At 45.2% G+C, this 17,983-nt stretch overlaps 1 protein-coding gene across 1 annotated transcript in view; it reads right to left on the reverse strand.

Annotated features, from left to right (window-relative positions):
* Positions 1–556: 556 nt before the first annotated feature.
* Positions 557–17,983, reverse strand: part of LOC124620085 (lachesin-like) — a 229,745-nt gene continuing 212,318 nt past the window's right edge. Inside the window, exons 7-9 of the mRNA XM_047146754.1 lie at positions 11,151–11,299; positions 7,122–7,184; positions 557–711 (exon numbers count right to left, since the gene is read on the reverse strand). Coding sequence (XP_047002710.1) covers positions 557–711; positions 7,122–7,184; positions 11,151–11,299 — 367 coding nt within the window. The remainder of the gene's footprint in view (positions 712–7,121; positions 7,185–11,150; positions 11,300–17,983) is intronic.

The following is a 17,983-nucleotide window of genomic DNA, read 5'->3' on the forward strand; positions in this document are numbered from 1 at the left end:
ATACATAACACAACACCAAATAGGTCATTGGAAACAAAATACTGTGCTACGCCAGTTCGTAAAACTGGATGTTAGCCACAAGGAATGGATGAGTGATGCATTGAGAACATCAGTTCACACATACTTGCTTTCATATAGAGCCTTTCCAATAGACGATTTTTCACTGCCACTGATGGAATGAAGCTGGAGTCTGGAGTCTGATAACGGGGTAACTGAAGAAAGCACACTGTAGAGGACGCGAGCTGCGTTGGATGAGTGTCTGATGCTGGTCGAGTTTTAATTGACAAAAAGTTAGTTCCTCTACGACACTGGCCGCCAGTGTATCTCAGTCTCACTAGTTTCATTTGAAAATTCCGCAAGAGCCAGCAGATTTGCTACTCCGATTCCAGATCACAAAACACGGCTGCTGTGGCCACTGCGAGGGGTGCACAGACGAGACGTGCGCCTCCAGTCTGCAGAGTCTGCCGCCGGAGGAGTTGGAGGAGGCCGCCGGAGTTGGTGCCTTCTCTGGCGTCGGCGGTGGAGGCGGAGGCGGCGAGGGCGGCGGGAGCGTCCGTCACCTGCAGGAGACGGTGGCGGCGGCGGCGGCGGCGGCGGAGGCGGCCACGGCGACTGCCAGAAACAGAAGCCAGTGAGGGGCGCAGGGCGCCCGCAGCACCGACCCCGACGATGACGCCGCTCCCACTGGCCGCAGCGCAGCCTCCTTCAACCCTGTAGGACGGCCACGGCAATAATTAGCAAACAATGATACTGACATAACCGTACAGGTTCCCGCGGCCACAGTCCGGCTGTGGTATCGCCTCATACTACTCCATCCTCCCACTTTAATGCGACCACATTGCAAAAACCTGGACAAGCACCGGTTACAGCGCGTGACGTGCAGAACGAGAGTCTACATCTACATCTACAACTACATTTATACTCCGCAAGCCACCAAAAGGTGTGTGGCGGAGGGTACTTAACGTGCCACTGTCATTGCCTCTCTTTCCTGTTCCAGTTGCGTATGGTTCGCTGGAAGAACGACTGCCGGAAAGCCTCCGTGCGCGCTCGAATCTCTCTAATTTTACATTCGTGATTTCCTCGGGAGGTATAAGTAGAGGGAAGCAATATATTCGATGGCTCATCCAGAAACGCACCCTCTCGAAACCTGGACAGCAAGCTACACCGCGATGCAGAGCGCCTCTCTTGCAGAGTCTGCCACTTGAGTTTGCTAAACATCTCCGTAACGCTATCACGCTTAGCAAATAGCCCTGTGACGAAACGCGCCGCTCTTCTTTCGATCTTCTCTATCTCCTCTGTCAACCCGACCAGGTACGGATCCCACACTGATGAGCAATGCGCAAGTATAGGTCGAACGAGTGTTTTGTAAACCACCTTCTTTGTTGATGGACTACATTTTCTAAGGACTCTCCCAATGAATCTCTACTTGTCAGCAATCAATTTTATATGATCATTTCACTTCTAATCGTTCCGTAGGCATACTCCCAGATATTTAACAGAAGTAATTGCTACCAGTGTTTGTTCCGTTATCATATAATCATACAATAAAGAATCCTTCTTTCCATGTATTCGCAATACATTACATTTATCTATGTTAAGGGTCAGTTGCCACTCCCTACTTTCAAGACACTGTCCATTCCGTTCAGCTGCTCTTTCAGGTCTCTGACAATTACAATTGTCGTGTAAGAACACTTAACCACTACTCGAGAGGGGCGCATGGTAGCCGCGTGGTCTGAGGAGACTTTCCAGTGTTCGCACGGCTCCCCCTGTCGGAGCTTCCAGTTCTCCCTCGGGCTGGGTGTGTGTGCTGTCCTTATCGTAAGTTAGTTTAAGATAGATTCAGAAGCGTGTAAGTCTAGGTACGGAAGACCGCAGCATTTTGGCCCATAGGAAAAAAAAACAAAGAAACCAAAAAACTACTCGAGAATGACTTTCAGGCTGCAAACCTTGTGCAAAGAGCACTCTGAACCTCCAAAACCATTAGTCCAACCGAGAGCGCTGACAGGCTCGAAAAATTGGACCACATTTGGTTACTCATATGACGGAATGAAGTCATCGACCACTATATAATGCTTCCTTTCCTTCCACTCACAGCTCTAAGTGTAGTCATTCCGCCTGCACCTCACTGATACCGACAGAAAGCCAGGTCCGTTAGTTGCAGGATGACCTGGTTACGTCTGCCTGTGGTGGACAGAGGGAGGATAAACTTCAACTTCGCTTACATCCACTCCTGCTGGTCACAACGTTGGCTGACGGAACACGAGGGCCGGGCATGCATTCCTTGGATGACGAACTAGTATGTCCGACTCCAAGCGGTTGGCTACGACTTTAGATTCCGCGATGGGTGCTTACGGACCACTCTACACGCTCCTGCGATGCGGACACAGCACACTTGCTACCAGGCGGCGCCGAGTAAGAGACAGACACTATACGAGGGTTGGGACGTTAATAGTGGCAACTATTTATTTAGAGCTCGTACAAAATGATACATGTTTCATAGTTTCACTGACCTTCAAAGTAGTCACCAGCATTGTGTATAACCCGTTGCCAGCAATGTGGAAGTAGTAGGATACCCTTTGCAGTGCCAGTTGCGTTGACAGTTCGAGCGGCACGGTCTATTGCCTGATGAAACTGTAGCAGTTCTGAAGCAAATGAAGTGAAGTGTTTCCTTCAGTTTAGAAATCGAGTTGAACTCAAGAGGGCTTAAGTCAGGGGAATAGAGTAGGTGGTATAGCACTTAGCTGCGCCATCAGTCAAACAAATCAGTAACAGCGGGCACTATACGTGCTTGAGCATTGTCCTGCAAAATGATGGTCAGGTCCTGCAGAAAGTATCATCACTTCTGTCTCTATGCTTTTCATTTTTGGAACAGAACCTACAACCAGCTTAGAGACAGAAGTGTTAACACTTTCTGCAGGACCTCACCGTCATTTTGCAGGACAATGCTCAAGCTGTTACTGATTTGTTTGACTGATGGGGCTGCTAAGTGCTATGCCACCTACTGCACTCCCCAGTCCTAAGCCCCCTTCAGTTCAATCCGATTTCTAAACTGAAGGAAACACTTCACGGCATTCGCTTCAGAACTGCTACATATTTGTCAGGCAATAGACCACGCCGCTCGAACTGTCAACACAAATGGCACTGCTAAGAGTATCCTACGACTTCAACATAGCTGGCAACGAGTTATACACAATGCTGATTGATGACTACTTTAAAGGTCAGCAAAACTTTGAAACATTTATCTATTTTGTACGATCTGTAGACAAATAGTTGCCACTATTAAAGTTCCAATCCTCGTAAAACTCTCGACAACAAATGGAACGTTAATTTAGTTCTGTCTCATTGACGCCCAAACCTTGACACAGGTTCTCATCACTGCCTTTGTAATTGACCGCTCTCAACCTTCGTATAGGATTACATCCAGTGGATACCTACAGCAGAATAAGCCTGACTTTACATCACTGCATTAAAAACATGTTGACGTAATGTGGAACGAGAGGGAAATTTATTGTATTAGGTTACCTCGGTGGAGGAAGAGGGGATTTGCTGTGGATGATTGCCTTCCGAATTGTGTCCCACAGTAGAATATCATCAGCAATAGAGGTGTGGACTCCTACGAAACGCACACTGTGTGTCTCCACTTACTCGCTGGTAGCGCTCGCGTCTCGTGTTGTTAGTGAGTGGCCTCTGATGGCTGGCAGCCACGATAGGAGAAACTGGAGTCCACTTTCTCGATTCGTATTGCTAAGATGTTTTAGTATTTCGATGGTTTCTCTGATCTTGGATTTCACAATCCCCAGTTACTTGACAAGTAAGCAGGTTTCATTAAATTTTATTTCCTTGGCACAGTCGTTCTTGTGTTCGATCACTGTACGTTTGATTCGCCGCCAAATTTGAACGTACCGCTTGCGCTTTCGTACGTACGTTGCTACTGGAGTGCTGGTCTTGCCAATGTACACAGTGGTTATAAAACACTTTGGCTGCTTTAGCCAGCATAGACGAAAAACTATTTACCGTATGGGTACCAAACTTTATGGGAATCATGCTCTGATTGTGCGTAGCAGCTTTTGCTTTGACAATAACACTAGTGTCATCACTTGCCGTAAGGCGCCGGTACTGGTAGGGCGACGTAGGACGAACCCGGTTTCCAAGGATCAAGAACGTGAACGACACACGTCACTGTGTTCTGCTTCGCTGACGTGTGGTCCCTGCTTTATGGGAGAGAGATGCTTTGGACTCAAGTGTTCTGATGGAGAGCACATATGAAGAAAATCAAATCATTGCCCGAACAATACAAACTGCATAGCCACCATCACCAGATATGAACTATTATAATTTCTCGCTGTGTGGTTACCTTAAAAACAGTCTTTATCAGTGGGACACTTACAGACGTTGGAGGTTGAAAATGAGCATAGCAAAGGAGGTAGCGTATTCCACGCCTGAAATCTTTCGTGCAGCAGTATAGCACTCTCTAGTGCAGCTCCAGAGTGTCGTGGACCCACATTGGGCGACGTTTGTCATCCATAGCATCTACCTTGTCATTCGTGGGGCGTCGCACATCCAGGATCTTGTGGCTGCTGTAGTTTCGACACCAACCAGGTGAAGGTGTTTACCAAACTGGTCAGTGACAATCGCCACATAGGGTAAGGGCACTGCTGGTCGTAGAGTATCAATTTCCTGCCTATCTCGCTTTCTTAGTTCCTTGCTACGGCTGTGTGGAGCGCTTTGTGATAAAAATCATTGGCGTAAAGAGCAAAACTAACTGCTACATGAACATGTTGCCTGATAATGGTGCCTATCTGGCTTTCTTAGTTCCTTGCTACGGCTGTGTGGATCGCTTTGTGATAAAAATCGTTGGCGTAAAGGACCAAAACTAACTGCTACATGAATATGTTACCTGATAATGGCAGTAGGATAGGAACCGGTTCCCACACCGTCTGTATGCTTGCAGTATTTTCCTTGTCCCTTGAATTGTGTAGATGGCAAACATAACTCAACCAAATCGTGTATGTTTGGCATGAAATGCACTTACAGGACACGAAAATTTTCAAATACTGGCACGTTTGTGAATAATGGATTTATGTCGAAGATCAAATGGACCAAATGGCTCTCAGCACTATGGGACTTAACTTCTGAGGTCATCAGTCCCCTAGAACTTAGAACTATTTAAACCTAACTAACCTAAAGACATCACACACATCCATGGCCGAGGCAGGATTCGATCCTGCGACCATAGCGGTAGCGCGGTTCCAGACAGTAGCGCCTAGAACCGCTCGGCCACCCCAGCCGGCTGTCGAAGATCACTATGATTTCCATGGGTGTAATTGATTCTCCTTGCACGAGTTCTACATTGTGAAGTTCATTCCATCCTCTACCGGCTTCAAAGGATAGCTTCCTTTATGTGTATTTTTGGCACTCCATAAATTACAGAATGAACTGGAATACTGGGAATGACGCTCTTAGTTTGTTAATATTATCTGTTCAGTTCTTGAGTGATAATGCACGGTTTCTACGGTAACAGTAGCTATGTCATATATGCTGCAATATCACTATTTTGTTGATCTTCCTTAGTTCTTTAGATAGCTGCCCCTTCGTCATACTAAGGCTTTACTTCGGTAGCTTGTACGTAGCAATGTTCAGACAGTTTCCTTCCTAATTTTCTCAGCTTCTGTCGTAGATGCGTGCCAGAGTACTGCTTCCTTAGACGCAATGATTTGCTCTTTTGGCATTCCAAATACGACGAGTGTTGCTGATCTTTGACATGTTATCAACTGTCATCGCACTTTTCTTTCTTTTCCTTTTTAGCTTCTCTGGACTTTCAAACATTTCGGACGAAGTTCGACATTGAATATTTACATTTTATGTGGGTGTACGGCAGCAAGTTCAGCGTTCATTAGTGGCCACTGAAAGTAAAAATGTTCGCATTAAGTTATCGTTCTCAGCAACCAGTAAATAAAGTCTGATATAGAGTCCCTTGCTACTACACTTTATTAAGAAAGGCATCCCTGTTACAATAAACGATGGCTCTGTTAGGTTTCTCTGATCTCCTCTCTATACACAAATGATCTGACGAACAACTGAGCAGCAATCTGCTTCCGTTTGCTGAGGACACTTTGGTATAAGGAAAGATTTCATCGTTGATAGACTGTTGAAGGATAAAAGACGACTTACATATAATTTCTAGTTGGTGTGATGAACTCCAGCCGGCTCTAGACGTAGAAAATAACAAATTAATACAGATGAATACGATAAACTATGCCGTAATGGCAGAATACAGCAACAATAGCGTGCTGCTTGAGACAGCCACGTCAATTAAACAGCTAGTCGTGTCGTTGCAAACCGATATGAAATGGACGAGCATGCAAGGATATTGGTGTGACCCATTCTCCATTACTGCTCAGGCGACCCAGGTCGAGTTAAAGGCAGAAATCGAATGACTTCAGAGGACGGCTGCCAGATTTTTACTGGCAGGTTCAGTCAACACGCAAGTATTATGGACATGATTCGGGAACTCAGATCAGTATCCCTGGAGGGAATGTGAAGTTCTTTCCAAGGAACACTAGTGAGAAAACATAGTGAATCGACATCTGAAGCCGACTTCAGAGCGATTCTGCTGCCACCAACGTCCAACTCACATTTTGGGTAAAGACCACGAGGATTAGTGCTCGTTAGAGGCCATATAGCAGTTTTTCCCCGGCTCTGATTGCTAGTGGAACAGAGAAGGAAATGACGAGTCGTGATACAGGGTACCCATCACCACGCAGCATATCGTGGCTTACGGAGTGCGAGCGAAGATGCTCCACTCCTCTCTGGGGCCCTATTAGAACTATGATATCTATTAAGTATCAAAAAGAGAGCAGCACGAAGTTTGCACGGTGATGTGTGCTAGTCGGTCGACAGAGAAAGATATTATCACGGATATGAGTAAGTGGACAAATGCAAGAAAATATTTTTAAAAACTCCTTATTATGTAGCTAAAATACCATTAATGCGTGCCTATCTGAAATACAGATGTACAAAAACATTTTAATATGCTCTAGCTAAACGCAAAATGTTATCTACGGAAAGCCTTTTCGTCTTTGCATTAATAGATGAATATAATGTTATAAGTATGGACTTACCTCCAACAACGGCGAGTTGGTTGTCCGTCGAATCACGTACTGTTCCAGAGTGCAGTTTTATCTCTGAAATTATTACAAACGCATAATGTAGCACAAGATACTTCAGAAACAAATTAACGAAAAGAGCAGGAAAAAGCGTCTACATGTCACATACATGGAGCAGCCATACACATATGTGAATCTAAGATGCGAGAGTGTTCAATTTGAAATTTACAACGTCATCAACAAATACTGGACACGACAAATGTCATCTGGAAGCTATAAACTTTTGGTGGATAGTATATTCAGCAAAGACCAGTTTTTAAGAGAAATGGAAAGTATGTGTGATAGCAATCACTATATAAATGGTGATAGCAGACTTTTTTGCTGATCGTGCTGCTCTGTTTAACATGTGTTGTTATTTTTATGAAGGTCGCTTTATAACGTCGTATAAAATGTGGGAAGGGGCTACAATATTCTATGAAACTAGCTTACTTACAGGTGTAAGGGAGGATTATTTCTGCCAGACTAGACACCTAACCATTTGGGTACGTGACGCGTTACATACGCTACTGCTTTGGCTTAGGAGCAGACGTTTCCCATGCCGATGGAAGAGTATCAGATGTAGTGGAAAAAATTGACGGTCAGGCTAAATTACAAGCTATTAGTTACGGCTGCCACTATCAGTGACGGAGAAAGCAACCTTTACATAATCTTTTGCCTATATTGCATTTACAAAGGACAGTTAAAAAGTGATGACTAACTAATCAGTAATAACTATCTTTATTTCATGTGCATTTTATTTGCGGTTTTAACACAAAGTGAATGTACCAGTAATAATCATCATCCTGTGATATACATTTGCGTAGAAAGCAACATGACTAACAAATTTGGTGCTGCATAACAAAACTGAGCCACATGAAAAGTAATCGCATATGCGAATATGGACAACCATCAGCTGTATGACGGAATGACGATAATGAAAATTTGTGCCGAATCTGGACTGGAGCCCTGATTTCCTGCTTTTCATACTCTTAGGCTAACCGGACACGTTCTACGGACAAAGACAAAATTCCATATATTTCCAACCACGTCTCTAAGACCCGCACTCTTGCATACATTAAGCTTATTCCCACACAGGGGAAACATTTTAATTGAAAGTCACTTGCCGATGTCGAAGAATAAATACCAAATTGCAGTGCCACTGTTGTTCCGAATTACGATTTAGTGTCCCATTGGATATGCACGCATAACCGAAAGACGACCGCTCGCGGTCAGCGGGAAATCTAGGTTGGAGTCGCGATTCGTCACAAATTTTCATTGTCGTCATTCCATTACACAGCTGATGGTTGTCCACATTCGCAAATGTGTTTCATAATGGGTGTGCCACCGCAGTAGCTGTTCCTTCGGACATGCATGCATATCCGAAGGAATGTTGCATTGTAATTCTGAACAACACAGGCACTACAATATCGTGAAACTGAGCCAAGTTGCTCGCAACACTCCTACAAGACGCAGGTTGAAGAACTAGTTGTATCAGTAAAAATTACATAAATCATTAACCTGCAATTAAAAGATGTATAACTTTGCTGCCGCCGTTTTTTCCCCAACATTTGAGGCTTTAATAAAACAAATTCGTTACACATATATCATTCAAAGTATTTTCCATCGCTGGCCACTACTTTCTCCCATCTTTCGGGCAGTGTACGTATCCCGTGTCGAAAAAATTGTTCATCTTTTGAAGCGATCCGTGAATCAGTCTAATTTGTGACTTTTTCATGAGATCGGAAGAGTTGGTCAGCCAGGCCATGCGCCATTGATCTAAACAGGTGATATTTAGAGGGAGCAATGTCTGGAGAATACTGCGGATGTGGTAGGACTTGCCATTTTAACTTTTCCAAGTACGTTTTTACCTCTTTTGCAACATGGTGTCGAGCGCTGCAGTGCTTCAAAATCACTTTATCGTGCCTCTCGCTGTATTTCGGCCATTTGTCTTTTATTGCTCTGCTCACACGCATTAATTGCGATCGATAACGAGCACCAGTGATTGTTTCACTTGGTTTTAACACCTACTAGCACACGACGCCAAGCTGGTCCAAGCTGGTCCTACCAAATGCAGAGCAAGATCTTAGAGCCGTGAATATTCGGTCTGGCCATCGAAGTGGAAGCATGGCCGGCATATCCCCATGATTTTTTGTGTTTAGGGTTATCGTAATGAACCCATTTTTCGTTCCCGGTCACAACGAGATGCAGGAAACCCTTCCGTTTTTGCCTCTGGAGCAACTATTCACAAACACACAAATGCCATTGAAAGTCTCTTGGTTTCAGCTCACACGGGACCCAAGTTCCTTCTTACTGAATCATTCCCATAGCCTTGAGACGTTTTGAAATGGCTTGCCGTGTCACTCCCACTAATTGTGCCAATTCTTCTTGAGTTTGATGCGAGTCTTCACTCAGCAAGGTCTCTAGTTCTGCATCTTCTAAAACATTCTCTCTTCCACCACTATGCCGGTCTACGACGTTAAAATCACCGTTCTTAAGGCGTTGAAACCACTCATGACACGTTCTTTCACTATTAGCGTCATTACCATTCGTACTTGAGAGCATTCGATGAGACTCAGCCGCTGTTTTCTTTATATTGAAACAAAACAGTAACAATTCCATAAATGACGAGAATTAGGCTCGTAAACTGACACTCTCAATCAAGAACAACTTTATGATGCAGACACAAATAGACTAATGTTTGAATGAGGTTATGTTGACCGAGGTCCAAGCTAACTGCTTGACGTCTGCGATTTATTTCTTTCGACCGCTACTTACCGTTGCCGCCACATATCGGCAAACGGCGGAAGAAAAGTTGTACACCTTGTATATGAAAGACCAGTTCACCTAAAAGAAAAGAAAAAAAAATACAACGGCACAAAATCTGACAATTATTCTACAGCCTGGTAGATAGGACTATCGTGAATTATGATATATATAAACGGATATCCTTAAATCAGGTAACTCGTCGACAACGAAATAAAATGCTTCTGTGTGCAGCCCGACTGACCTGAATGCCCCCATTTAATGCCAGAACATAACACGAGTTATGGTTTTTACTGAGACAACAGATTCGTTCAACCTGCGTCTTGCAGGAGTATGGTATACAATGTGTCTGAGTTTTGTTGTTTCTGATACCACCAAATTACTTATTGATGTAGCTTTCCACACGAATGCGTGTCACAGCATGACGACTAGTATTGGTGTAATCACTGTGTGTTCAACCAGCATTTAATAAGTGCATGGTCTCAAGATGGCTATTACTTATAACCGAAACTAGCCAGTCTTCATATTTTCATTGCCTCATGTAAGTGCGATATTGAAAATAAGACTATCATAATTTCTTTAAAATTTTAAGAAACATTCAGAACATTTGTCGCATCCGCAACATGATGTTGTTCATCTTGTGGTGAGTCAAATGAAAATGAGTTCAATCTGAAACAGCTGAAAAGGTTGAGAGCAGCGAAGAATGTGAATCAAAAACGAGAGTTCCTATGTAGATTTCTCGGCTTTCCAAACCATTTAATGACATAAATGCAAATATGCACCTAGCAGTGCTAAAGCGAACCGTTAAACCTAAGTACTTACAATAGTCTTTGCAAACATCTAGGGCTTAGCAGCGATCACAATGAAACAGTAATAAAATACTGTATAGAACAGTCTTGGTGGCATTAAAACACATTCATAACTGGTGACTGGTTTCGACCCGATGAGGATCAACTTTATGTCATACTCCTGTGTCGACGTGTGGAGACGATGGCACGCAGCAGGATCTGTGGATACCCGCTTAAGTTAGTGACATCAGTGGCTGGTATCCACAATTCCTGCTCCGAGCCGTCGGCTCCACACTTCGTCACTGGAGTATGGTGCAGAGGTGATCCACATCGAGTCAAAACCGGTCACCATTTATGAGTTAATATGCTTTTCTGCGATGAAGCCTGTTACATACAATATTTTATTAAACTACGTATGACGACTGCCGGTGCTTTAGCCTGTGACAGTACTCACCGTAGAGTCGCAGAGTGCCCTCTCCACGGCCCAGCGAGTTGGTGGCGACGCAGTTGTAGGTGCCCACGTCGCTGCGGCTGAAGCGCCTCACCACCAGCCACATGTACACCTTGTAGGATATCCGGCTCTCGCGCACCACGTACTTGGGCCTGCGGCAGAGTGGATGGGCCTCAGGAGACGCTCTGGTCCATGACGTGTTTTTACAGATTGGTAAAAAAGAGGCAACAGCTTCTTCCTGCGAACTATGGACACGTGTCGTCCAAAGCGATGTTACTGATCTGCGTTCTGAAGTGTTGCGTGACGTAAAGTGACTGCATCATGGTATCACGGGAGATACTGAAAGTACCCTTTGCGAAATGCAACGAGTTTGTGCCGGCGTTTCAACATGTACTGGCGACACCCAACACTTTGTTTCCGATATCCAGCGTGAGGAAGACTAAGTCGATCCCGGCAGCTTTTCTATCTATTGGCGACACGTACAAGAGAAACTACCTGAACAGTTTTATATTTATATACTGACACAATGACAGGAACAAATAATATACACGAACACACCAACACACCAACACCCAATCCCACACACACAAACACGCAGGTTACCTACATTCAAACTTACAAGGAGTGACTAAGGTATGGAAGCACAAAAGACCCAACACATTACAGTGTCCAATTTGATGGCACCAACATGGCTTTCGAAAGCAATGATCGTCTGTAATCCATCTGCCTCTGCCCCTTCGCGAGACGCAGAAAGCAGTAGATACATACGTTCCTTCACCTCCAGAAGGCATTCGATACGACTGATGCACAACGTACGAGAGCATGGAATATCACACCATCTGTGTGACTAGATTGAAGCGCCTTTAGCAAATAGAACACAAAATGACATTCTGGACCATCACTTTTCACAATATACAGGGTGGTCCATTGTTCGTGACCGGGCCAAATATCTCACGAAATAATAATCAAACGAAAAAAACTACAACGAACGAAACTCGTCTAGCGTGAAGGGGGTAACCAGATGGCTCTATGGTTGGCCCGCTAGATGGCGCTGCCATAGGTCAAACGGATATCAACTGCGTTTTTTAAAATAGGAACCCCCATTTTTTATTAGATATTCGTGTAGTACGTAAAGAAATATGAATGTTTTAGTTGGATCACCTTTTCGCTTCGTGATAGATGGCACTATAATAGTCACAAACGTACAAATATGTGGTATCACGGAACATTCCGCCAGTGCGGACGGTATTTGCTTCCTGATACATTACCCGTGTTAAAATGGACCGTTTACCAATTGCGGAAAAGGTCGATATCGTGTTGATGTACGCTATTGTGACTAAATGCACAACGGGCGTGTGCTTTGTATGCTGCTCGTTATCCTGGACGACATGATCTAAGTGCCCGGGCCGTTCGCAGGATAGTTACGTTAGTTAAGGAAACAGGAAATGTTGAGCCACATCTGAAACTTTAACCACGACCTGCAACAAATGATGATGCCCAAGTAAGTGTTATAGTTGCTGTCGCGGCTAATCCGCACATCAGTAGCAGACAAATTGCGCGAGAATCGGGAATCTGAAAAACGTCGGCTTTGAGAATACTAAATATACATCGACTGCACCCGTACCATATTTCTATGCACCAGGAATTGCATGGCGACGACTTTGAACGTCGTGTACGGTTCTGCCACTGGCACAAGAGAAATTACGGGACGATGACAGATTTTTAGCACGCGTTCTATTTAGCGACGAAGCGTCATTCACCAACAGCGGTAACGTAAATCGGCATAATATGCACTATTGAGCAACGGAAAATCCACGATGGCTGTGACAAGTCGAACATCAGCTACCTTGGCGGGTTAATGTATGGTGCGGAATTACGGGAGCAAGGATAATTGGCCCCATTTTATCGAAGGCAATCTAAATGGTGCAATGTATGCAGATTTCCTACGTAATGTTCTACCGATGTTATTACAAGATGTTTCACTGCATGACAGAATGGCGATGTACTTCCAACGTGACGAATGTCTGGCACACAGCTCGCGTGCGGTTGAAGCGGTATTGAGTAGAATATTTCATGACAGGTGGATTGGTCGTCGAAGCACCGTATCATGACCCGCACGAGTCTTGATCTGACGTCCCCGGATTTCTTTCTGTGGGGGAAATGTTCAAACGTACCTACGTTCTGTATTTTAATTTAAAAAACCTATCTGTTACTAAATGTTCGTCTAAAATTGTGAGCCATATGTTTGTGACTATTACAGCGCCATCTATCACAAGGCGAAGAAAGTGGTCCAACATTCATATTTCTTTACGCACTACACGAATATGTAATAAAATGGGGGTTCGTATTTAAAAAAGCGCAGTTGATATCCGTTAGACCTATGGCAGCACCGTCTAGCGGACCAACCATAGTGCTATCTGATTTCCCCCTTCAAGCTAGACAAGTTTCGTTCGTTGTAGTTTTTTTCGTTTGACGCTTATTTAGTGAGATATTTTGGCACGGTCACTTTCAATGGTCCACCCTGTATAAATAATGATCCTGCAGGTAACGTCGGAAGTTTCATGAGGCTTTTCACGGAAGGAATGAAGGATGATTGGGTTTAACGTCACTTTGACATCGAGGTCATTACAGACAGAGCATAAGCTCGGATTGTGTCAAGGAAGGGGAACGAAATGGGCCGTGCCCTTTCATAGGAAGCATCCCGGCATTCGCGTGGATCGATTTAGTTAAATCACGGAAAACCAAAGTCTGCGTGGCTGTATTTGGATTTAAGCGTCGCCCTCCCGAATGCGAGTCCAGTGTGCTGACCAGTGTGCCACCTCTATCGGTAAGGAGAAGTCGCGACACTAGGAAATTGCGGTGAAGTGCAGGAAGTGGCAACTGACACTCAACATAAATTAATTTAACGCATTACAAGCAAGTACACAGAAAGTCCCTTTATCTTATGATTAAAAATTTCAGAAAAATCACTCGGAACAGTTAATTCCACAAAATATTTAGGGGTATGCTTACAGAGCGATCGGAAGTGGAGTGACTACATAAAATTAAGCGTAAGGAAAGCATTTGCTAGACAGATTCATTGTAAGAATACTCAGGAAATGTTCGCCGTAAACAAACGAAGTAGCCTACAAAATACTCGTTCGACCAGTATTTTAATACTGCTCGCTAATGTGGCACTCATAGTACATAGGACAGAAGGAGGTAGTGAAGAAATCCAAAGACGGGCGTTGACATATATGTCCCGACTCGAACTCGGGGTCTCCTGCTTACATGGCAGACGCTCTATCCATCTGAGCCACCGAGGGCACAGAGCATAGTGAGACTGCAGGAACTATCTCGCGCACGCCTCCCGCGAGACCCAAATTCTCACCGTATATGTCCAAACACTACTATCGTAGTGTCCCCACCCAAAACACTCATTACTCGTGGAAGATATTCTTACCAATTTCCATAAGAGTTCGGGTAGTATGTGTGCATCCACACAGAAGAAGAAGGTCATGGCCACTATTGCCAGAACTATATACTTACATGTCTGTTCTTTCGGACATGTCCTAAAGAACAGATAGCATATCCATTTACTCTACGTTCCGTTAGCGGTTCGTTTAGTAAGCGCGAAAGGTTGACGGAAATGCTCAGCCAGGTCCAGTGGCAGATGCTGCAAGAGAGGCGTTCTGGATACAGTATTGTCTACAGTTAAAGTTATGGGAACGCATGCATCTAGAAGAGTCAACTAATTTATAGCTTCCTACAGGAGGTCCTGTACCTCGCGAGAAGACCAACAATATAAAATGAAAGAGATTCGACCGCACACGGAATCTTACCAGCAATCGTTCTTCCAGCGAACCATACGTGACTGGAACAGGCAAGAGAGGAAGTGACACTACTACACCAAGAACCCTCCACCACACACCATAAGGTGGGTTGTGGATTACAGATGAAGATGTAGAAAACCTTTGGCATTCAAAACAGCTTCTAGTAGTCTCGGGATGAATCAATACAAGTCGTCTCCAGTTTTCGAGGAAATGTTGTACCATTCTTACCGCAAAGTAGAGGCAAGTTCAGGTAATGATGGTTGAGGTGAAAAGCAGTCATGCGCACTTCACTCCATCGTAGACCACATTGGCTCGACAATATTGAGATTCGAGACTGTGACAACCGGGGGAGATGCGTCAATTCGTCGTCGTCCTCCTCAGTCTTGTGTTAGAAGTGGTCCTATCGTCTTATAATACGGCATCAGCATTGGGGAACAAATATTTTTCCAAGTTATGGAACGCGAATTCTTTACAGACGAATGGAAAAACTAGTAGAAGCTGACCTCGGGGAAGATCAGTTTGGATTCCGTAGAAATATTGGAACACGTGAGGCAATACTGACCCTACGACTTATCTTAGAAGCTAGATTAAGGAAAGGCAAACCTACGTTTCTAGCATTTGTAGACTTAGAGAAAGCGTTTGAAAATGTTGACTGGAATACGCTCTTTCAAATTCTGAAGGTGGCAGGGGTAAAATACAGGGAGCAACAGGCTATTTACAATTTGTACAGAAAGCAGATGGCAGTTGTAAGAGTCGAGGGACATGAAAAGGAAGCAGTGGTTGGGAAGGGAGTGAGACAGGGTTGTAGCCTAACCTCGATGTTATTCAACCTTCATATTGAGCAAGCAGTGAAGGAAACAAATGAAAAATTCGGAGTAGGTATTAAAAGCCATGGAGAAGTAATAAAAATTTTGAGGTTTGCCGATGACATCGTACTTCTGTCAGAGACAGCAAAGGACTTGGAAGAGCAGCTGAACGGAATTGATAGTGTCTTGAAAGGAGAGTATAAATGAACATCAACAAAAGCAAAACGAGGATAATGGAATGTAGTCGAATTTAGTCGGGTGATGCTGAGGGAACTAGATTAGGAAATGAGAGACTTAAAGTAGTAAAGGAGTTTTGCTATTTGGGGAGCAACATAATTGATGATGGTCGAAGTAGAGGGAATATAAAATGTAGACTGGCAATGGCAAGGAAAGCGTTTCTGAAGAAGAGAAATTTGTTTACATCGAGTATAGATTTAAGCGTCAGGAAGTCATTTCTGAAAGTATTTGCATGGAGTGTGGCCATGTATGGAAGTGAAACGTGGACGATAAATAGTTTGGACAAGAAGAGAATAGAAGCTTTCGAAATGTGATGTTACAGAAGAATGCTGAAGATTAGATGGGTAGATCGCATAACTAATATGGAGGTATTGAATAGGATTGGGGAGGAGAGACGTTTGTGGCACAACTTGACTAGAAGAAGGGATCGGTTGGTAGGACGTGTTCTGAGGCATCAAGGGATCACCAATTTAATATTGAGGGGCAGCATGGAGGGTAAAAATCGTAGAGGGAGCCCAAGAGATGAATACACTAAGCAGATTCGAAAGGATGTAGGTTGCAGTAGGTACTGGGAGATGAAGAAGCTTGCACAGGACAGAGTAGCATGGAGAGCTGCATCAAACCAGTCTCAGGACTGAAGACCGCAACATCAACAATGGAACTAACCAGCCGAAATGGTTACATAATACACTCCTGGAAATGGAAAAAAGAACACATTGACACCGGTGTGTCAGACCCACCATACTTGCTCCGGACACTGCGAGAGGGCTGTACAAGCAATGATCACACGCACGGCACAGCGGACACACCAGGAACCGCGGTGTTGGCCGTCGAATGGCGCTAGCTGCGCAGCATTTGTGCACCTCCGCCGTCAGTGTCAGCCAGTTTGCCGTGGCATACGGAGCTCCATCGCAGTCTTTAACACTGGTAGCATGCCGCGACAGCGTGGACGTGAACCGTATGTGCAGTTGACGGACTTTGAGCGAGGGCGTATAGTGGGCATGCGGGAGGCCGGGTGGACGTACCGCCGAATTGCTCAACACGTGGGGCGTGAGGTCTCCACAGTACATCGATGTTGTCGCCAGTGGTCGGCGGAAGGTGCACGTGCCCGTCGACCTGGGACCGGACCGCAGCGACGCACGGTTGCACGCCAAGACCGTAGGATCCTACGCAGTGCCGTAGGGGACCGCACCGCCACTTCCCAGCAAATTAGGGACACTGTTGCACCTGGGGTATCGGCGAGGACCATTCGCAACCGTCTCCATGAAGCTGGGCTACGGTCCTGCACACCGTTAGGCCGTCTTCCGCTCACGCCCCAACATCGTGCAGCCCGCCTCCAGTGGTGTCGCGACAGGCGTGAATGGAGGGACGAATGGAGACGTGTCGTCTTCAGCGATGAGAGTCGCTTCTGCCTTGGTGCCAATGATGGTCGTATGCGTGTTTAGCGCCGTGCAGGTGAGCGCCACAATCAGGACTGCATACGACCGAGGCACACAGGGCCAACACCCGGCATCATGGTGTGGGGAGCGATCACCTACACTGGCCGTACACCACTGGTGATCGTCGAGGGGACACTGAATAGTGCACGGTACATCCAAACCGTCATCGAACCCATCGTTCTACCATTCCTAGACCGGCAAGGGAACTTGCTGTTCCAACAGGACAATGCACGTCCGCATGTATCCCGTGCCACCCAACGTGCTCTAGAAGGTGTAAGTCAACTACCCTGGCCAGCAAGATCTCCGGATCTGTCCCCAATTGAGCATGTTTGGGACTGGATGAAGCGTCGTCTCACGGTCTGCACGTCCAGCACGAACGCTGGTCCAACTGAGGCGCCAGGTGGAAATGGCATGGCAAGCCGTTCCACAGGACTACATCCAGCATCTCTACGATCGTCTCCATGGGAGAATAGCAGCCTGCATTGCTGCGAAAGGTGGATATACACTGTACTAGTGCCGACATTGTGCATGCTCTGTTGTCT

This window comes from Schistocerca americana, chromosome 6, assembly GCF_021461395.2.
Source record: "Schistocerca americana isolate TAMUIC-IGC-003095 chromosome 6, iqSchAmer2.1, whole genome shotgun sequence".
In the NCBI taxonomy this organism is placed as follows: domain Eukaryota; kingdom Metazoa; phylum Arthropoda; class Insecta; order Orthoptera; family Acrididae; genus Schistocerca; species Schistocerca americana.